General features: G+C 40.5%; 1 protein-coding gene across 1 annotated transcript in view; it reads right to left on the reverse strand.

Annotated features, from left to right (window-relative positions):
- The window catches only part of LOC132587527 (transient receptor potential cation channel subfamily M member 7), an 89,135-nt gene that overhangs the window by 37,330 nt on the left and 29,409 nt on the right, over positions 1 to 22,396 (reverse strand). Inside the window, exons 4-17 of the mRNA XM_060259812.1 lie at positions 21,087 to 21,285; positions 19,289 to 19,502; positions 16,715 to 16,839; positions 15,950 to 16,121; positions 13,477 to 13,651; positions 13,159 to 13,282; positions 11,601 to 11,673; positions 9,921 to 10,021; positions 9,016 to 9,150; positions 6,695 to 6,748; positions 5,869 to 6,009; positions 5,080 to 5,214; positions 3,004 to 3,284; positions 1,457 to 1,685 (exon numbers count right to left, since the gene is read on the reverse strand). Coding sequence (XP_060115795.1) covers positions 1,457 to 1,685; positions 3,004 to 3,284; positions 5,080 to 5,214; positions 5,869 to 6,009; positions 6,695 to 6,748; positions 9,016 to 9,150; positions 9,921 to 10,021; positions 11,601 to 11,673; positions 13,159 to 13,282; positions 13,477 to 13,651; positions 15,950 to 16,121; positions 16,715 to 16,839; positions 19,289 to 19,502; positions 21,087 to 21,285 — 2,158 coding nt within the window. The remainder of the gene's footprint in view (positions 1 to 1,456; positions 1,686 to 3,003; positions 3,285 to 5,079; positions 5,215 to 5,868; positions 6,010 to 6,694; positions 6,749 to 9,015; positions 9,151 to 9,920; positions 10,022 to 11,600; positions 11,674 to 13,158; positions 13,283 to 13,476; positions 13,652 to 15,949; positions 16,122 to 16,714; positions 16,840 to 19,288; positions 19,503 to 21,086; positions 21,286 to 22,396) is intronic.

Here is a 22,396-nt window from a genome sequence, read left to right on the forward strand (position 1 = left end):
GGTGGTTGTGAGGATAAAACTGAGAGGACAACAACATATGCTATTCAGGCTACCCATTGAGGGAAAGGTGGAGTATAAATAAATGAAATAAGTATATACATTTCTTTCCTTTGTATCTTTGTTTCAGAAATTTTTGGTGAAACCCAAGATCTATTTAGAACCTAACACCATCTAATTTAATCAAGGTTATAATCTTATACAGTAATTACCATTTGATTCAGTGGGAATTACTTCTAAGTAAACATGCAGAGAAGATTACTATAAGCCTACATCACACCTCCAATGCTCCATCTCAAGACTGTTAACAATCTGCAGACCTGGGTTTTCCATCATGTTTACCAACATCTTTTCTGTTCTCCTACTACCCAACTCTCCCCGCCCCACCCCCCATCCAGCCTTATGAAGAGTTCAAGGGGATTTTTAAGGCTTGCTCATTATTTTACAGTATTTTCTCTGGTCCTAATAAACATTATATTTCTGTTGTTTTTGTGCATGTGTTCTTTTTTTTTTAATTCAGTGAGTACATACAGAACTCCAAAATATCAAAAAGAGAAAATATCTCCATTTTAAATTGTTTTTTGCTGTCCTGGATTTTTTCCCAGTACTGCTTGCTGTCTTCTTCAGCCAACGTGCATTTACTGGAATCAGTCTTGCTATATCCATTTAGAAATCAAAAATTCTGTCTCTCTAAGTGATAAAATTAGTTCACTAGCAAGCCAAGTGAGAGAGGACAAGTTAGTACACACTACAGACAAAAGCACATCATGCTTTAAAATGATGCTTGAGGATGACACAGACATTTCCGCAGAATTCTTTTCTGCAGTCTGATACAGAGAGGGGTAAATTTTCAGTTCAGTGTCCAAAGAGCAATGCTGCTCCTGCTATGGTTAATCAAGGCTACATGGCTTGCTTTATGCACACCCTCCTGAAAACTTACACCCACTCACATCCTGCTGGCTTGTCTGCCTTCCACTAGCCCTCCAACTTGTGCATGCTTGTGCAACTAAAATACAAATATGAAGTTTTCTACATTGTGTTTTACTTTACTACCTGAAGAAAAGCATAATGGTGTTTCAATTTTAAATAAGGCGTTTTCAGTCTGTTAATGTTTCACCACTAATTTTTTTTTAGTAGTAGATTAGTTTCTCATGAAGAGCTAGAGATCCACCTGTGGTTAAAGGCTTACTTGCCTGGTTTCTGCCTTCTACCTTTCTGTACCTTTTTCAAAAAGATAATAAAGCATCATAAGAAGAGTTATTGTTGCATTCCCAATACCACCTCCAGCTTTGATCATGTTAAAAAAGCAGTTTATTTAATCTTAAATAAAGAATACAGTGATGAAGACTTGGCAAGGTTATGTACTCAAAAACATGCTTTCCCCTAAGTATTGCTAGCTACAATAATAAAGGAAACATATGGCAGAGCCCACTGAAGGCAAATTGGCAAGACTGAATACCTTGTACCATGAATTCTTCCTCATGTTTAGTCTTCCCATCCACATATCAGACAACAACATTTGTGTGCATGTATGAGCAACAAAAGGGCGAAGCCGTGAAGACACTGCTAGCTTAAGGCAGGTGGAATTACTCCAGTTTTTTAACTCGTAAGTTAGCAACTTCATAGCCATTGTTTCATCTTGCCGGAACGACTGTTCTAACAGCTCAACAGCCAGTTGTCCAAACTCACTGGGAAGTAAACACACACCCACACAAGTTAGAGGATACAAAGGATACACAACCATGGTTATTTTTGCCTGTACTGTTTTTATCTTAAAAAACAAAATACAAGATACAGAAGGGTGCAAAATACAGGTGAGCTATTCTCAAATGAACCACCTAGAGCCCACAAATAATAAATAAGGACTATATTCTGACAATGCTTAAAATTATTTTGACAACGCCATTAGTAGCTAATGATATACCAGGGCACCAGAATTTTATATGCAATGTTATGATATAAGGTCCCAAATACAATATAATCTACAAAAAAAAAATCTTTCAACAAGGATAAACTATCCAACTCAAATGAAATGGGTATCCAACCTATATCCACAAAACATCAAAGAGTGTAATTTATTAAAGTAGGTGTAAGTTGGATAGTAATTTGAATTGGCTATTTTATTCTTGTTGAAAGAATGTTTGTATAGGATCCAGATACATGTGAATTTTTACATGCACTGCACTTTGATTTTCAATATGAAGGGGTCTCTTATTTTTATCTTTATATTTTCCCAAGCAGCTTGGATGGCTGACCTCAAAGGTCCCTAACCTTTTTGAGCCTGCGGGCATCTTTGGAATTCTGACACAGCATAGTGGACACAGACACAAAATGACTGGCACAGCTTGCCATCAATTACACAATATATATCCTTGTGCTATGGTGGCAGCTATAATGTTTTGCAAGATCTGCACAGCCCATCAAACTTCTGATGGCCAATCAGAAGCATTACTAGGTAAAAGCCCAACCTGGCCCTGCCCATTTTCTTAAAACACTTGGCAGGCATCAAGAAAGCTGTTGGCACGTTCTATGGCACCAAGTTCGGTTAGCCTATTGTAAGTTCCAGGAGGATTGGCTACATCAGGAGGGCGTGGCCTAATATGAAGAGGACCTTCTGCTAGAAAAAGAGTCCAGCCATTATATCCTTGCTCCCTACAACAACCCTACATAGTACTTTATGCTGAGAGTAAACTGGGCAAAAGTCATCCTAAGAATTACAAGAGCAGAGATTTGAATCTGGTCTCCTCAATCCAAGCCACCAAACAATGTAAGTTTGCTATCAATGTTAGCAGTTCAGAAGCAGAAAACTACCAGGATGGGAAACTGTCAAAAGCAACTCTGAATCCTCTGGAGGAAGAGCACAGTAGGAGTATTAATACATAATTTTTAGAAAGTGTCTTTCCCCAGGATCAAATTTAAAATTTGGAGAAAGTATACTTTCTTTTTAAAATGGGCATTTTAAACTGATAGCTCAGAAAATCTTTAAAAAGACAGAAGGCTGTTTACTCGCAATACTGTTTGAGTTCTTCCGAGGTATCGTCAACAAGGTCACTTTGTTTTGCTTCATAGGCCATCGACCGATACAGCCTGCAGGCCACTAAGGCTTTGGCCATGGACTCCTCCCCATGTTGCCAGAAGAAGAGGGCCATTTTTTGCCTTTTCATTAGCACCGCCCAAAGTAGCAGCTCATTCAGAGGATAAGGAAACCGCCGTGTCTCCGGGTCATCGATATCTACTATGTCATCTTTGGTTTTTTTCTTTTTTCCTTCTTCTATAACAGTATCGACCTTTAAAAAAAATTAAATTGAAAGAAAATTAAGGGTTATAGGGAATAAAGAAATGTTGAATCATAGTGGCTAGGGTTGCCAGCTCTGGGTTTGGAAATTCCTGGAGATTTTGGGGGCGGAGCCTGGGGAGGATAGGGTTTGGGGAGGCAAGGAACCTCAGCGGGGTATAAAGCCATAGAGCCCACCCTCCAAGGCAGCGATTTTTCTCCGAGGAGAACTGATTTCTGTAGCCTGGAGATCAGTTGTAATAGTGGGAGATCGCCATCTGTCATCTAGAGGCTGGCAACCCTAATGGCTCATAGTTTCAAGCAGTTGCTGCTCAGTAGTTAAAGAGCCACATGCAGCTATTTGGCATGCCACCTGTGGTTCTTCAGTGTCTCCAATGTGGTACCTGTGCCATTTTTCAGGGGACAAAGTCCTTGTCTGGAAGGGACTATGATGGCAGGCAGTTCCCACCTTGAAACAGCCACTGCCAGGTGTTATACAAGGCATGGAAATAAATGCAGTTCTTTAGGATGATGGTATTTGTGAAGCTGGCTCTCCATGTGCTGCAGAATGAGGAAAGCTGGTTTAAAAAGACTGTTATGGCACAGTTTAATGTGGCAATTAGGGCCCAGAAATTGAAAACAGAAACAACACAGAGAATATTTTTGTTTTTCTGTCTTAAAGTTTGTTGATTAAAAAATACATGAACATCTGAAACTGCCATATGTCAAAGTCAGACCGTTAGCCAAATTAGATCAATAGTGTATGCTAACTTCCAACCATCCAACATGGATTAAAAAAGGTCTTTCCCAATGCTGCTCCCTAGGATTCTGTAACTACACCTGGAACTTTCTGCCCTCAAAGTTGGTTCTCTGTGACTGCAATACGAACCCTCCACAACCCCACTGCTCTCTGGCACATATAATGAATTTGTGATAGTGGCCAAGCACAGCAGTTCTATACATATTCTGTGCTAAAGTTACAATTATTTCACCGAGGTAACTGAAATTATCCACCAAGGAAAGCTTATGTCTGTGGCTTGTAAAAAGTTTTGCAAAATAAGCAGATGCATGTATCTATTTCTTTTTGCCATCATTCATTCCCACTATTCATAAGGGGTAGCACTGAAGGGCAGTCCCCCATTTTATTCAGCCACCCCACTTTCTGTGCTTTCAGCTAGAGTGGAACACAATGCTGCTTCCACTCCTCATTTATAGAAAGCATGATGTGCATTTAATGTTATCCGACCCATCTCTGGCTGAAGTGTATTTACAGACTGGCCAGTGTGGACTGGCAGTATTGTCGTAGATGTATTTCATGTATTTTGCAAATATCCATGTAACGACAGGATAAATTACCTCCATACAATCCAGAAACAGCACTTGAGATATTTGAAGAATATGACTGGAAGCCCTGATTAGGAGTTAACTGCAGCTCTTTCACTGGCAGCAAGGATGTGTGAAACACAAGAATTGAAATCGCCGTTCTCACCATTGGTCAAGGACTGATCTAATAGAACCTGGCTTGTGGTTTCATTAACAAAAATGGTTTTACTATGAAAGGAACCACAGAAATGCATGGAAAAGTGAATCTACTGAACTCTGGAAAAGTAGATTCAGTGATGGCAAAATGAATTGATCAAACTGTTATATCAGAACATTTGCCTTTTCTGTACTTTGAACTATAATGTGCTATTTAAGGAAGACTCTGAACACTGCCAAGAAAATCCTGAAAAGGCAAAAGCCCTGGGCCCCCTATTCCTTAATTTATCTTCCCCCCCAAAAAGCTACAATATGGTGTGTACTCATACCTTTGGTTTGTAAGGCTGTGCAGTTTTGATGAAGTGGTTATGCCGCATTTTCTCTTTTTTATCTGCCCTGTTACCAAAAGGTTCGTGGTTTTTACGTAACTGAGGAGTGCTGCTTGAAGCATTTCGGCCAGACCGCTAAAAATTAGAGAAGGGGAGGGGAGACATATCCCAAAATCCTTTACATTACTTCCATTTGCTAAATCTTAATTCTAATGTTAAACCAAGATGAAAAACAATAAATGAAAAATTAAACAGAAATTACTTGGTAAAGGCTGATAGATAGACAAGGGTTAAGGGCTGTGAGCTGGCAAAGTACCCAGTTCAAATTTCACATCAACTATGTGTTCACTGCCTGACCTTGGAAAACTCTCCTTGTCTAAGCCCTCATTCTGTAACATGAGGGTGGCTGACACATTACAGGGCTGGTGTCAGGTTTGTCGAGACAGCGAATGCCAAATGTTTTGAGAAACATCCCACTGACTGTTGTGAGAGTTAAACACACACATGTTTCTCCTGTTAAAAGCAACAGGACTTTAAATGCTTATATTTGGCGGGATTGGCCCTGCATATTTATACTGCATGTTTCCTAATAACTGCTATTACTACTAAACAGCAATTTAGTACAACTTGCACTCAAAAAACCCTTCTAGAGATTTTGAGGGAAATACTCTTTTCAGAAATCAACTTGTTACGATATGCGATCTGGATTGTTGGAAGTTTTAAACACATTTGAGACTGTGAAACAATACATTGTGCTTCTGTTCCTTTAGACTGAGAAAAACCACCTACCCGATTGCTGCCGCTGAGACTGTTGTATACTGCTCTGAAGCGTTTTCGTGTGTAGGTGCATCTGTACGTTCCTCCCATCAAATATTCAATAATGAGCCCCACATCAATCAAAGTGAGTTTGTAACCTGGAGGAAGGTTGCCCTGGGAGCAAGAGATTATTAATTTAGAATACCCAAAACCCCTCAGCCTCTACTCATCACTTTCACATGTATATTATCAGGAAGAGCAAGGGAAATCAAGGTTACATAGCCTCGGGGCACCACAAACAAATTTTATCCAAATAATTTTACAGATTTCAAATGTGAGCCTCTTCCCCCAACTAAAATGGAATATACTGCCGGGTACATGTACATGAGATTGCAGACTTGATCCATATTGGATCATAAAGCAACAGGTATTCATAATTTTCAGAGTACATTTAAAATTTAAGTTATGCCAAACAGCACTTTGAGGAAAGAAGAAAGGGAATTAAACTACTCTGAAGTCTTCCATCATGGTTACTGCAAAGAGTAATTAAAACCCTTTTGCTGACATCATTATATCTTGAGCTGGACAGCTCACACTAGCTCTGTCTGGTCAGCCCTGGCTAGTATTTGGATGGGAGACTTTGAGGGCCATGATGTGGAACCAGACTATAGCAAACCACCTCTGAACGTCTCTTTCTTTGAAAATTCTACGGGGTTGCCATAAGTCAGCTGTGACTTGACAACACCTTACACCACCAGCATCATCATATGAGGGAGGGGGGGAGAAGATATATTAACCATTATTTTTTGTTTAAATGTGTCTAAAACCACTGAAGTATTTTAGTCACCAAAAACCATACCTGTTTAACATCTCGAACAAGGTGAAACAGCGCTGGATTAGTTGGGCCTTGTTTCTTGATGCAAAGAGAAGAATGCAGACTTTTAGATAGTTTGAGACATCTCACAAAAAAAACTCAGCACTATAAATAGAAGATCGTATTGCAGATTGTATTAAAGTTTCAAGATTCTAAATGAGGGATCACCAACACTGTGCCTTCAGGTACCATGGTGCCTGCCATTATTTCCCTTGGCGACTGCCAAGCTTTTAAGAAAGTGGGTGGAGCTACTGTAAGGTAAAGCTTGTTATTGACAGTCCTCATTTAAATAAAAGGACTTTCCTCTACAATAGCACCCGCAGCCCCTGGAGGATCAGGAGGCACCCAAGCTTTCCGTAGTTATTACATGGTTCCAGTCCCCCTTCTCTTTCTTCCTTCTTCACCATGCTGCTTTCCTTCCTTTCTTTTTATTCCCCAGTGTCTTTCTCCCTCCTCATCCCACTTTCCTCCCTTTCTTTTTATTGCCCTTCAGAAATTCTTGGGCAAAGGAAGGAGGAAGGTATTGTGGCTCCCTAGGCAACCATTTTGGTTTGGGCTCCACCTGCTGTAGAAGCCATTTGGGGCTCTCAAAATTACAAAGGTGCCCACAGGCTCAAAAGTGTTGGGGACCCCTACTCTAAACTATCCATAACAACACCTATTAAATAGAGGTGCTCTCTTTTAGTACTGTACCCCTTGGTTTTTAAGTACTGCACTGCCTAGCTGAAGTTTTCAGAAGTAAAACTTCAAGACCTCACAGCAACAAGTATTATATGAAAAAGGTCCTATGTAAACATGACAAAAACTAGTCTTTTAGATTAATATTAACCTCTGTGGTGTATCTTCTGGGGAGTTCAAAACAATTTCCTTTAGGCGGAGATATTTGTGAGTTTCCTGCATTGTGCAGGGGGTTGGACTAGATAACCCTGGAGGTACCTTCCAGCTCTATGATTCTATGATCCCACCTTTCTCAGTCATGTAAGAGAGGTAATCTAGGAGAAGACATAAGTAAGGAGCAACCTAGCCTCTAGCAGGAAAAGCTCCAGAAACAGATTCTCTCCCCCCACTTTAGACTTTTCTTTAATCATTCTGACAGCAACCTCCTGACACTTGAGTAACATCTGCAAACTCATGCCTCCCCATTCCATCCTAATCAGTCTATCTTAGCTTGAATTTCATTTCCAACTCTTTTGCTTTGTTGTATTTATTTCCCCATTAAATTCTGTTCCCTTTTCATTCTTCAACTGTTCAGCCTCTCAAAAGAGGAGCAACAACTAATTGCAGAATCTATAAGAGAGAGACCAACAAGATGTACAGCAATATTAATTGAAATGTCTTAAATAATTTATTCCACTTAAGCTTCTGACTTCAATTAAAGGTTAACATGAAATTCACTGCCAGTGGATGTAGTCAGGGCCAGAAGCATAGATGGTTAGGTAGATTCATGGAGGAGAGGTCCATCAATGGCTACTAGCCATGGCCAGCAAAGGAAACTTCCATATACCAGTGCTAAGAGATAGCATTCCTGCTGGGCTTTTTTGGTAGAAAATCAGGGCTTTTTTGGTAGAAAAAGCCCTGATTATATTATTGTTTCGAAGTACAACCTTAGCCTCCTGTTCTCATTTGCTGGCTCTTCAGGGCAACTGGTTCAACACTATGTAAAACAGGATGTTGGACTAGATGGACCATTGCTCTGATCCAGCAGTACTCTTATATTCTTATGTGATCTGAGTCACATAGAAACATGTTTGAGACTTCCTGTACAGATTATACAAGGTCATCATCAATTTTTTGAATGTAGGACAAAAACATTAACTTCCAATTCCTGATCCATCAGAATGGCTGCTGAGTTTCTGGTGGATGACATTTTACAACTCACATGATGTCCCATTAATTATATTCAGGGCAGTTTTTTTCAGCAGCAACACACAGGAATGCACTTCCATCTGGCTTGGTGTCAGGGGTGTGGCCTAATATGCAAAAGAGTTCCTACTGAGCTTTTTCTACAAAAAAACCCTGTGTGAAACAATGGTGATGTCAGGGGGTATGGCCCAATATGCAAATGCATTCCTGCTGGGCGTTTTTGGTAGAAAAAGCCCTGATTATATTATTGTTTCAAAATACAACCTTTCTCACATACTATTTTTCCATATAATTACCCAAATCAGTTTCAAGTAGTATTTTACCTGTAAAGCAACTCCCCCCGGCCATGAATGCCCTAACAACATAAGAATGTCTATATAACCAAAATTAGATACACGACCCTGGCGAAAGGATATCTTTCAACAGAATTACTGTCAACTTACAGTGTTGTAAAGTTCTTCCAGTCTGGGAATTGTAAGAAATTTGTGCATGCTTACTCCATTCTCAATAAGTAGTTTCACGAAGGCAACTCGGTCCATCACAAGGGCATCTAACATAGCCTGCTCTAAAGATCCAACCTGAAGACATGAGACCATAATCTTTATATTAAAATTAAATGACACGTTGAGTCTGCCATAAAGATCCCTGCCCCCTCTTCTGAAAACCTAAGCGCTCCTTGAATCTTCGGAACTGAATGAATAGAAAGATGCCAATTAAAAAATCAAGGCATGAAAACTAAGTAAGGAAGCGTGGAAGCAAAAATGCCATTATCTCCAAATATGAAATTCTATCACTGTGGAAGATTCTATAATTTCTACTAAATTATTTTTCTAAGATATTTGAAAAAAATACAGTCATTCAGAGAGCAAACTGTGAAGTGGAACACACAATTCCATTCTTCTCAGATGCACTCTCATCATCTGGTGCAAACATTACTGTATGTCCTCCTTAACTTCAATTAGTTAGGAAAAAAATTACTCCAAAAAAGGAAGGAGTGGGGGACATTTGTATATCCACATGGTTACAATACAGCAGCATTCATTCTGCCCAGGTCGTAATTGTAAGTTGTTCAAATTCCCCCCTCGGTGTTGAAGCTCTCTGGGTGACCTGGACCCAGTCACTGTTCTCACCCTAACCTACCTCAAAGGGTTGCTGGGAAGATAAAAGGGGTAGGAGGCCCTTGTATACTGCCTTGAGTTCCTTGGAGGAAGGGCAAGATAAAAACAAGTAAAACTGCAATACATACTAGAACTGTATAAGAAGTCCAATTATTACACCAAGTTATTTCTACAATATCAACAGACTGTTTCTTAAGAGTCATTTTGTTCTTTTCATTTCATTCACTTACCAGCCACTGCTGTCCATAAACAAAAACATGATTTTTGGCAACATCAACTCTGTCCCATGCAAGAGTAAGCACAAGCTGGTCAAATGCAGAGGCGTTTGTCCCTAAAATAAAACAAAATACAGAAAGCAGATCTGTATTTCAAATAGCTCATCTAAACAACCGTTTTCACAAGTGACAAATTTATTCATCTCAGCTCTAAGACAGAAGCAGAGACGCAGAGCTAGAAGGGATCTCAAGGATAATCTACTCCTACCCCCTGGCACAATGCAGGAATCCACAACTACACTCCTCACCTCCTCCAGTGACCTTGTTCTATGCCCAGAGGATTCTCCAGGATCCCTGGGCCAAGCTGGCCTAGAAGAAAATTGCTTCCTGACCCAAAAGTGGTGAACAGCATTACTCTGGGCAATAAGAGTGGCACAAGTGCCGAAGGACTGGCTCACCTCTTCCTGTCCTCCCTCTCACCATCTGCCTAAATTCACAGAATAAGCATTGCTATCAGATGATCATCTAGCCTCTGCTTAAAACCATCCAAAGAAGGACAGCCCACCACCTCACGAGGAAGCCTGTTCCACCGAGGAAATGCTCTGTCAGGAAGTTCTTCCTAATGTTAAGCTGAAAGCTCTTTTGATTTCATTTCAATCCACTGGTTCTGGTCCGATTTTCTAGGGCAACAAAAAATAATGCTACTCCATCCTGTATATGACAGCCCTTTAAATCCTTGAAGATGATATCATATCATCTCTCAGCTGTCTCCTCTCTAGGCTAAACATACCCAGATCCTTCAACCTCTACTCACAGGACTTGGTCTCCAGACCCCTCACTGCCTTCACTGCTCTCCTTTGGATACATTTCAGCTTGTCAACATCCTTCTTAAACTGTGGTGTCCTAAAATGAACACAGTACTCCAAGTCCAGAGTAGAGTAAAGTGATATTATCACTTTGTGTGATTTAGACACTATATTGCTGTTGATGCAGCTCAAAATCACATTTGCCTTTTTAGCTACCGCACAGCACTGCTAGCTCATATATGGCCAACTAAGACCCCTAGATCCTTTTTGCAAGTACCACTGTCAGGACAAAGCTAGCTCATCCTATATTTTTTATTGTTTAATTATGATTTTTATTTAACCAACATTTACACATCCATCTTGAAATGTACCCCTTAAACATTGCAGAAAAATATTTGTATTTGAAAATATTAAAGGAACAATACATATTTTCTTCCTAATTTAAACTGATTTTGGCAATATGATTAAGGATGAGCTACAGGGTATGTGTGAGCGTCCACACTAATAAGGCATCTTGTCAAGTTAAAAAGTTCCCTCCTTTTCAGCAGCATTTCAGACAGCCCAGAGAAAGGGAACCAAAGCATTTGTTATCAGCCTCAAAGCTTTCTGGCACTGGCAACACAGCATTTATTGCGCTCATCACATGAGAGCAAAAAAAGTTGGGATGAGTGTTCTCAGCAACAAAAAGTTGCTATTAAAACAAAGAACAAAATTAGCAGCAGACACTGGATGGGAAATGAAGCAGCAGCAAAAAAAGTGAGCAAGTTGCCCCCCACCCCCACCCCCTGCTTCACTTGGCAGTTCCGCTGCTGCTACAAACACATTCATAGGGCCACATTCAGGGCAGTCCTAATTCTTTATATGCTTTTAAAGTTGTTTTTAAACTGACCTTTTAGTAGTGCTGTGAGGATTGCAACATCAATATCTTGATGCTCATCGGACCCAATATGGAATACAGTGATCTGCATTGAAACGTGTTTCATATTAGCATTTTTGAATATTTTAACAACTATTATATGTCTCCAACAAAATAACCTTTTAAAAAGGTGAATAAATTGGAATCTAAGAAGTAGAAACAACCTGTTTTATTTTATTTAGGATACTTAAAAGCTCTTGAGCGGCTAACAAAAAATAAACAATAAAATACTTTATAAAATATTAAGTCACAAACTAAAAGTAATGGTGGCAGCAGAAACGTACACCTAACAAAAACAGCATATAAATGAAAACAACAGGATTTAGAAGAGCAGAAAAGAAACAGCAGCAGCATTAACCATAAATCACATTGTGCACATATAGTATGGCAAATATTAAATATTAAAGCAAGCGAGCATTAATAAGAACTCACAAAAACCAAATGGCAAAAATATATACAAAAGTATATGAAATAAATATAGAATTGTGGGAATGGATGAGGAATTTACAAACAGCTCGAGCAAAGCAAATACATCTTTGCCTGATGCCAGGAGCTCAAGTAACTCAGCCCCAGGTGAGAGCAGCCAAGAAGACAGCATTCCAGGTAAGAAGGGTAACAACTTAGAAGGCGCAGCTTCTTTGTATCAAACCACCTTACTTCAATTACTGGAGGTTGATGGAGGAAGCCCTCCAATGAGGATGATGATCACAAATGATGGGTAGGTTATGTACACAGTTTAAATCAATAAACCCTTCACTCAGTTAAGCACTTACGCCCTACAGATAAACAGAAATAAAACATGCTCAACTGTTTCTAAATTGTAACTGAAGTCCTTGTCTCGTGTACTTGGGATTACAAAGTGGGAAAACCGAATACTAGTTCTATAGCTTCAATTAAGACATGCAGCTAGACAGTTATTCCACAACTGATCAGAAAAATCAGGTTTTACGAATATTGGTAAGGAAGACACTTGGAGATCTAAACAGCTTCCTTGGGTCAGGCCAAGGGCTTTCATCCAACTAGCAAAAATTTAACACACAAACACACACACCCCGATCAACATGCTGTATCACACATCACTTTTGAAAAACTACTCTGGCTGGTTTGTCAAAAAGAAGGGGAGGGGGCTGCCATTCAACATGGGGACTGCTACTCAAGAAACAGCAGCCCGAGCCATGCTTGAGTTCATAAATCAAATTGAGCAGATCTTTTAGATGCTGGACATAATCCAAAGTAAGAAGTACAAAAACCAAATATCTGCAGTTGACAGAGAACCAAAATGAAAATCAATTACAAAAAGAGATAAGGTAAGCATTTTTTTAAAAAGGAGTACATTTGACCTGCAGACAAACTGGCAACGCAAAATTTGCTGTGGGCCCAGAAATAAGTCAAAGCAAAAAAAAGCCAAGTTGCAGCTGTTATTCCACCCCCACCCCCCTAATAGCTGGCAGGATTCCTCCTCAATTACTATGGGACTGTGTAATACTCTGAAAGTGCTTCCTGCAAAGTGACAAAGCAGAGTAGGACTTACAAGTTCTTTTTTCTTCATGCACTCCAGCAGCGTCTGGAACAAGTGAACTGCCTCACTCTGGCCAAAATTAAATGTCTTTTTGATGGTTGAAATTATTTCAGGTTCTGCCCCATCAGGAATAATTCTGAAAAAAAACCAGAAAGCACGGTTTTATTCATAGAAATGCAGTATATCGTTTGGGGTTTGGCTCAAAGCAGCTTGAAAACAAAGCCTTGTCTTTCAGAGAATGGGATTCTCATCCAAAAACATCCCTCAGGGAAGTGCTCTTCACTTTACAGTGTGGAGTATTTGCAACATGGGATGTTTTCACAGGCTTACCCTCCTTCTTCTGTTTGCTTATGGACGTAAGCCAGGATGTCTGCAGCTCTGCCAGTGCCCTCGCAAACCACCACTGGCACCGGAGGACTTTCCTGCAGGTATTCCAGAACAGTGAGGATAACATTGGGACCCCCTTCAAATATGAGTGCCACCACAGGGACACCCTGGCCAATTCCTAAACCAGACAAGTAAAAGAAAATTATGTAGATCTATTATGCGTACACAGATTTTTTACAAAATTAAAATCCCACTATTTAACAGCCAATTATCAATCTTTTGTGCTCAGCACATTAAATGAACCAGAGTTACTATCAAGGCTGCATATGCCCTGCGGTTAAAAAATGAAGTTAAAAACTTACATTCAAGCTAAGCTAAATTCTAGGACAACAAAAACAGAACTGCAGCTTAGAGTGCATCCAAACGAAGAAAATGCAGATGGTTTCTCATAATCACTTATTCTGCAGTTTCTATCATTTTGCACAGATTGTTCCATTGCTGCTTGTAACTGAGGAAGGGACATGCTGGTCACTGAAAAGCTGCTCTCAGACCACTGGGATTCTTATTGCTGCCCACAGTTGGTGGGAGAGATCCAAAGAACTCCTTGTGAGAGCATAAGACGTGTCACTTGCCCCCTCCCCTCCAGCACTACTGCCTGTATCATTCCTGAGAGTCTCCAGAGCGACGTTTTCATGGATCAAAAGAGGCTTCAGGAGGAAGAAGCAAGGGGGGGAAAGCACAGCTCCGCTCATATTTCCTTTCTCTGTGAAAGCTCAGATACTTAGGAAACTAAAATCTATGGCCAATACCACATTCTGTGGCTTTTGAGGATTCTTGTGGAATCACAGCAACCAGAGCTGTGTGTATGCGAACTACTGTGAATGACCAATTTTAAAGTACACTGCCCCCAACAGAGACCTCCAGAAGGTACCCTAGAACCAGGACAAATAATAGACTAACACAGACAGAGGTAGATGAAAAACTCATCAATTCCCACTAAAAAGTAGAGTGAATGTGGAATAGCTTTTCACAAATAACTGGTATGAAATAAAAGTGACAATTTTTAGTTCAGGATGAGCAAATTTTACTCAGAAATTACTTCACTGTTTTAACCTCCCTTCTTCATCAAAACCTATATAGGTAAAACAGAAATCAGAAACCTAATATTTACAATATAATATAGGGTTACCAACTCTGGATTGGGAAATTCATGAAGATTTGGGGGTGGAGCCTGGGAAGGGCAGGGTTTGGAGAGAGACCTCAACGGGCTATAATGCCACAGAGCCCACTCTCCAAAGCAGCCATTATCTCCAGGAGAACAGATCTCTGAAGATCAGTTGTAATTCTGGGAGATCTTCAGGCCCCATCTGGAGGTTGGCAACCTTACTGTAATACCAAGCTCAACATAACCCCTTCAGTTGCAAAAACAAGTTAAACTGCTGAGCAACATTTTAAATACAGCTAATCATACACGAGGCCTGAAGTGTGGTTTATGCCTGATGAAGACATAATTAAAATGCAGCCAACTAAGTCAGCAGACACACAAACGGAACACAGAAACTGCAAACATGTCACAACATTGCACAGTAAAATGTAGCCCATAGGTACAATAAACACAGAAGATGTCAGAGCTGTACACCTTCTCCTTGCCACCTTCTTCATCAAAACAGATCATTTTTTTTAAAGAACAGTAAGCAGTAAATGGACAAACATACACTATCACTTGTTAACAATATAGCACAAAACGATGCCCTAAACTCTAAACTTCTACAGATGACAAAAAGCTCTGAAAGAAGTCAGAGCTTCCCATCAGTCACATACAGGTTCAAATTCACAATTACTTCTATCACCACCACCTTCCCCAAAAAGAGAGGGAGCATCAGGCATTACATAGGACAAGAGCTTTTTTTCTGGAAAAAGGGGTTCCAAAACTCTAAAGAGGGAAATGAAGGAGAAACCCACATGCCCCTCATGAACTTTTAAACATTTTTGGAGAATTTTGTTTCCACATAGAGGTTCTAGAACTGCATTCCACCACATTCTCCCAGGAAAAAAGGCCCTGCACAGGACAATAAGAACCAGTCATGACCCTTCATGATCCCTGTATATCTTCTTAATGGCTGGGGCCACCTCAAAGAGTTAAATTAGAGTTTCTACATTCAGTAGAACGAAAGCTTTTCATGAACTTTTCCACATCCTGCAGTTGGTGAAGGAATGGTTGCTATGTGGATGCTCCTCCTCAAATAAAATTCAACACAATGAAAAATAGCGTATCATGAGCAAGACTAGCCAGACCCCTTCTCTAGGTGACTATTTTTCTAGGTACAGGGACTACTCTACAGGTAGAAGTCAAACATTTAACCCCTCCACCCCACAGCTTCACCATTTTACCATCCATTTCTCAGCCACATGTCTTTCACATTTCAACAACAACAACGCAAGGCAACATGCACAGCCCAGCTTCACACCCACATACTTGCATGGATTCTTTGCAAATTGATAGTTTTTTCCAGTTCTCGTCGAAGTTTAACTTCTGCCCCATATTTTCCAACAGTTCCATCATCCACCAGTATGAAATGGGAATGAAGATTATTTAGGACATTTAATTTACTTAAAGGATTTAGCAGGGTTTGATATGGAGCAACCACCTAAAGGTCAAAACACAAACAAACCCCTGTAAAAATCTAACCTTCAGGAAAGGATAAGGTGGAAATAAATCATAACTGCTTCCAAGATTTATCAGGCTTTAAAAGGCCCCGTGCTTGCTTAATGCCCATTTTGTTTATCTGCCAGCAATGGTTCTCTGCTCTGTTCCTTTAGAAAAGCTGCTGCACTACTAAAAAGTTATCCCCCCCCCACACACACACACCAGGTGGAATACTATTTCTACAATATCTCAATGAAGGCAAAGTAGACTGTTTGATTCTGGTATGCCCACAGCCAGTTGGGATAGGCCCTTGGCACAGGATGTATGAGTTCTCTTACTGTGGAAGGTACACCCATTACAACAAGAATCTTTACAACATCAAGCCCTGTACGCTACACAATTAGACTTATATTGAGACCAAAGTCTTATAGTGCAATTCTAAGAACAGTGTCCTGGAACTAAGTTCCATCAAACAGACCATAGTAGTATTCTGGGCAGACCTGCTTAGGACAGCACTATGAATGCAGTTATGAAGGATTCACCATAATTAATTCTTCACAATCAATTAAGAGCACAACATATGGACCAGCTTACATCTCTCCCAACGAGGTCATTTCTGTTTTCAATCACTCCCCATGAAGCTATTCCAATAGTGCAAATCTTGCGAGATGATCGAGAGGCGTGTTCCTTGAGGACATCGCCAACATGTTTTGCAACTCCTGTCCAAGAACAAGGAATATCGCTAAAATAATGTTCTACCAGCGCAAACATCATATAATAATAATAGACAAACCCACCCTCTTAAAAACCACAAATGTCTATTTAAACTGTCTTAAAAATATTTCTGACCAGGCTTTCTGTAAAAACTTCCTTGGAAGATTAGAGAATCTCCCTTCTGACAGTTAATTCCAATTCTGGCCAAATTTCCCTAGCCAGTCATAACTCTTTTGTGAACATGTTTCTTGTAATTTAACTCCATTACTTCTACTATTGCTGTGTATGATAAGCACTTATTTTCTTCCTTTAAAATACTTTGGGGGAAACCCTGCCAACATGACCCCTTTTGACCTTAATTTCCTTACCTAATCACACACTGTTCTTTCAGACTTTTTTTTTTTAAAAAACAAACCCCTTCTAAAAAGTTTGACTGGAAGCTTATGTGGTCATGACGCATATCAATTAAGGCATTACACAAAGTGATGTTCTTTGCAAGAAAAACACCAGAATATTGTGCCAAATATTGCATGCTATTTTTAGCCGCAGCAGCAACACCCATGCTCAGTTAAAAGGTATCTACTGATAATCTAAAACTGTAAAAAAACAACACATTTTAGCTGATTTTGAAATACTGAACGCACTGGCTTTGTGTGAAGACATAAATACAGAAATACTGAGGTTAAGATAGGAGTTTTTCTATTTGTGAGGCATTCAAAAGAACATGAACAGAATCTTCCATAGGTAGATCCAGAATTTCTACATTAAGTATTTAAATTCTGCCCTCACCTGGATAGCCCAGTCAGAACTGGAAGCTAAGCAGGGTCAGCCCTGGTCAGTACTTCAATGGGAGACCACCAAGGAAGTACAGGGTTGCTACGCAGAGGTAGGCAATGGCAAACCATTTTTGAAAACCTCACAGGGTCACCATATGTAAGCTGTGACTTAACGGCAAAAAAAAGAAAAGATAGACAGACAGATAGATAGATCGATATAGGTATGTTTCGCAAGAGGAAAAAACCCTCAAAGTGGCTAATGAACATGAACATAAATTAGAGAAATCAGGTCAATGGAAGGATCTTGTCCTCTCTCTCTCCCCTTCTCTTGAAGCATGGTTTGCTAACGGAGCCCACAAGGAAAGGGGGGAGTGGCACATGAGCCAGGAAGGCTAGCGGACAGAAGGACCTTACTCTCCCTCTTCTCATCAGTCATTTATTCTGACCTCCCCAACTCCTGAAGAGAGTATTTAACTCAGGAATCCATAATGTTCTAATTCTATCAAGAGATTCAAACCCTTTTTTGCCTGAAACGGCTGTGACAATAGCTTGCCTGTCTGAAATTCTTTGCCTCCTTGGCTCCTACAGTTTTCAACTAGGACACAAACTCATATGTTACACTGTAGTCTGAAGCTGGTTTTAGGGCTGCTGGGTCTCTCCTAGCTACCAGCGGGGGATGGGGAAGTAGATCAAGCTGGGAAACTCCTGGAGATTTGGGGATGGCGCCAAAGGAGGACAGGGACCTCAGTGGGGTACAATGCCATAGAGTCTACCCTCCAAAGCCTCCATTTTCTCCAGAGGATCTTATATCTGTAGGCTGGAGATAAGCTGTAATTCCAGGTCCCACCTGGAGGCTGGCATCCCTGTTTTATTGATATTAACTCCCGTGGGGTCTTTTATCCTGTGGGAAGACAGTGAACAACTGTTGCAACTTTATTACATGGAGGGCCAAATCTTTGTATGGTGGACACATACTATCACACCAAGCTCTAATATTCCATTTATGACCCATGGAAATTCCAAGGCTGCTGCCTCCCAGGCCCTGCACAATATCACTGTGGAGAAAACATATCCTACAGCAGGGATGGCCAAAACTGCTTTATGTAAGAGCCACATACAACAAACATCAAATGTTTGAGAGCCACAATACAGGGGAGGGAGGGAGGGAGGGAGGGAGGAAGGGAGGAAGGAAGGAAGGAAGGAAGGAAGGAAGGAAGGAAGGAAGGAAGGAAGGAAGGAAGGAAGGAAGGAAGGAAGGAAGGAAGGAAGGAAGGAAGGAAGGAAGGAAGGAAGGAAGGAAGGAAGGAAGGAAGGAAGGAAGGAAGGAAGGAAGGAAGGAAGGAAGGAAGGAAGGAAGGAAGGAAGGAAGGAAGGAAGGAAAATAAATGTGGAGGGAGGAGGGAGAGAGAGGTGGAAGAAAGCAACTTGAATTTTAAGTGTATTCTCCAAGCCACCAGCTGATTTGGCTTGGCTTGGAAAAGTGATTTAAAGAGACAAATGCCTTCTCCATGCCAGTTGATGTGTTGGTGGGGGCTTCAAGAGCCACACAATATGTGTGAAAGAGCCACATGTGGCTCCCGAGCCAGAGTTTGGCTACCCCCATCCTACAGAAAGGAGACTAGACCAATTTATATGCACCTATGATATCCAGAAGGTATATATGGAGTCAAAATATTACCTGTGTTCACTCCTCCAGTTATAATCCAGGCTCCTGTTGTCACTGCTGCTTTTATAAGGCCTTTACCAAGCAACTGTTTAATGCGTGGGTGAAGCTCAAATTTCTGCATCCCTCCATGAACGGAAATAACCAGCTTGGGCAGTTCCATCTGCCATTCTTTAAGCATAAGCTGGAGAATGGCTTCAGGTTTTGTATCATAGGACAACCGCACATACTAAGAATGGAAGAATTGGGAAGGGTTAGCCGCTTTAACATGCATAATATAGCTCACACTTTTTAAGAGTGATGTGCAAGAAGTAAACATGCATTCTTCTCAAATTCATCATTATTAATGGAAATTTCAGAACTGATGTAAGATTTCGAATATATATCTCCACAGTAATAATTTTTCAAAAACTTGTGTTTTAATGGCTTGTCCACTCCATCACATCATTCTGTCTGTCAATATTGTATAAACACTAAAAATCCAAAGTGCATTTATTAAAACAGAATTTATTACACTCACTGGAGCATAGCCACATACAGAATGGTTCAGAGACAAATTATGGCTTCTGCAAACCAGGAAGTAAAGAAGGGAGCAAGTGAGGGTGGGACACATTCAGTAGGCAAAAGAAAAGTTTGGGCATGACACTTGAAACTGGCCACAGTCTCTGTGGCACACTGTCAATTTTCCTGTAACAAAATATGAAACAACTATACAACTAATAGGGTTGCCAAGTCCAATTCAAGAAATATCTAGGGACTTTGGGGGTGGAGCCAGGAACAAGGGTGTGACAAGCATAATTGAACTCCAAGGGAGTTCTAGCCATCACATTTAAAGGGACAGCACACCTTTGTAAATGTCTTCCTTCCATAGGAAATAATGAAGGATAGGGGCACCTTCTTTTGGGGCTCATAGAATTGGACCCCCTGGTCCAATCATTTTGAAACTTGGGGGGTACTTTGGGGAGAGGCACTAGATACTATACTGAAAATTTGGTGCCTCTACCTCAAAAAACAGCTCCCCCAGAGCCCCCGAAACCTCCAGATCAATTCCCCATTATACCCTATGAGAATCGATCTCCACATAGGGAATAATGAAGTGCTCAGCAGATGTTCCTCCCCTCTCTCCTCCCCCGCCCCCGTTTTCTGGCGACTCTGAAGTGAGGTATTGTCCTCTCTATTCACGAGTTGCAGCCAATTTCTTCCAAGTAACACAGACACCCCATCCCAAGAGGAAGCCTTTCCAATCGGAGACTAGAGCCTCTGGAGAGGAAAAAAATCACATGGTGGCTTTGGGGGCGGGGCTTCCCCCCACCCCAGCTGACTGCGGGCAGGAAGGAGTCTGGGAAAGCGGAAGAACCCCCGCTGGGACCTGGCAAGCCTAACAACTAAAAGACCAAAACACACATAAGCAAGACTTGATTCGTAGAAGAGAGACCTTTTGAAAAAGAGAATTCCAATTTGTAGAAGAGAGATGACAAAAATCTGAAGTGCTGTTAATCATGCTGTTATTTTTGCTTATCAGCACTAAACTCTCTTCAAAAGACAGAACACAAATAGTGTTGTTTAACTCAATTCACATCAAAAATTGCATATAATTTGGACAGAAAATGGGTTTCAATAATAAATATGGCTTCAATCTTGAGCAGCCATTGATTTTCCTTAAAGTGCAGTTCAGTCACGTGAGAACTTGATTTTTCTATATGTTGTCGACTCTGTGACTGGGTGCGTCACCTGCACATTATTCCAAAAGCACCCATCAAGCCTGGGGTTAAATGACAAACAGGAGTGGGATGTTGGGACATTTGAAACGTACCTTAGCTCGATAAGAATGAGAGCCTCCTTGGAAGTTAATGACACCATACGCATCTGTTGGACTCTGTTCTGTATGTTTTTCCACTGACCACTCTTCTATTTCCTGATTAAAATTTTCACCCAGTTTCACATCTGAATATTTCATGGCAAGACTCGCTGTGAAACAAGCATGTTGCCGGACCAAACGGCCACAGCAGCACCTGCAGAGTATCAACACAAGCCAGAGAATTAATATTATCTATTTTAAAATATCACAATGCTGCTTTGTCAATTTTAGTTGCTCCACGTGGCTCACATCAAAACAACAATACGCAATAAAATTAATGAGCAGAATAGAATCTTAAACACAGCAAGTAAAAATCTCAAATTAAAAAATACACAAAACAACCGATAAATCACCACCAAAAGACAGCCAAAAAATAAAATTCAACCAAAAGAAGGATGAAACAGAAAGGTCTTCACCTGGAACCTGAAAGCAGGCAATGAAGATGCCAGGAGGACCTCTCAGCGATGGGTGTTCCAGAGATACAGGACCACCACTGAAAAAGCCCTGTCCCTGGTCACCACCTGTCTCACTTCCATTTGGGGGGGGGGCATCTAGAGAAGACCTCTAAAGAAGCGAACAGGCAGATTCATACTAATGGAAATGGCCCTTCAGATATAATAGGCCCAGACAAAGCAGGGCTATAAAAATCAAATCTAGCACTTTGAATTAGACCTGGAGACAAACTAGGAGTCAACGCAAAACTTACAAAACAGTTTTTGAGGCGCTTCCCTATCAACCTCCTTACCATAGTATTTTAGGCCATGTATTATTCCCAGCAGTTATTAAAAGGCATCCCTATACAGAGAGCATTACAACAGTGAAAGTCTTCATGCAATCAAAACAGGGAAAGACGCAGTAGATTTTACTACATTTACTACATGCTACAAGATTTTACTACATTTACTATCAAACATAGTTTGTAAAAGGCATTATGAGAAACCAATGTCTTTTTAGCATCTAGCCATAGGGTCTGATCAAGAAAACCCCACAAGCAGAAAACTTCCTCCTTAAGAGGGAAGTGCCATGCTGCCTTAAAGCCCATTCACAGAATCATAGTTAGAAGGGATCTCCAGAGTCATCTAGTTCAACCCCCTGCACAATGCAGGAGATTTACGGTACAAATACCCCTCCCCCCATTCTCAGAGAGATGGCTCTAATTTTTCTTCTGGTTAAAAATAATTAGATCAGAGATCTGCATAACATTCATAATAATCATGCAAGAGAAAAATAATAAAAACCAGAATACTAGAAAATGAGAATAAAAA

This window comes from Heteronotia binoei, chromosome 19, assembly GCF_032191835.1.
Source record: "Heteronotia binoei isolate CCM8104 ecotype False Entrance Well chromosome 19, APGP_CSIRO_Hbin_v1, whole genome shotgun sequence".
NCBI lineage: Eukaryota > Metazoa > Chordata > Lepidosauria > Squamata > Gekkonidae > Heteronotia > Heteronotia binoei.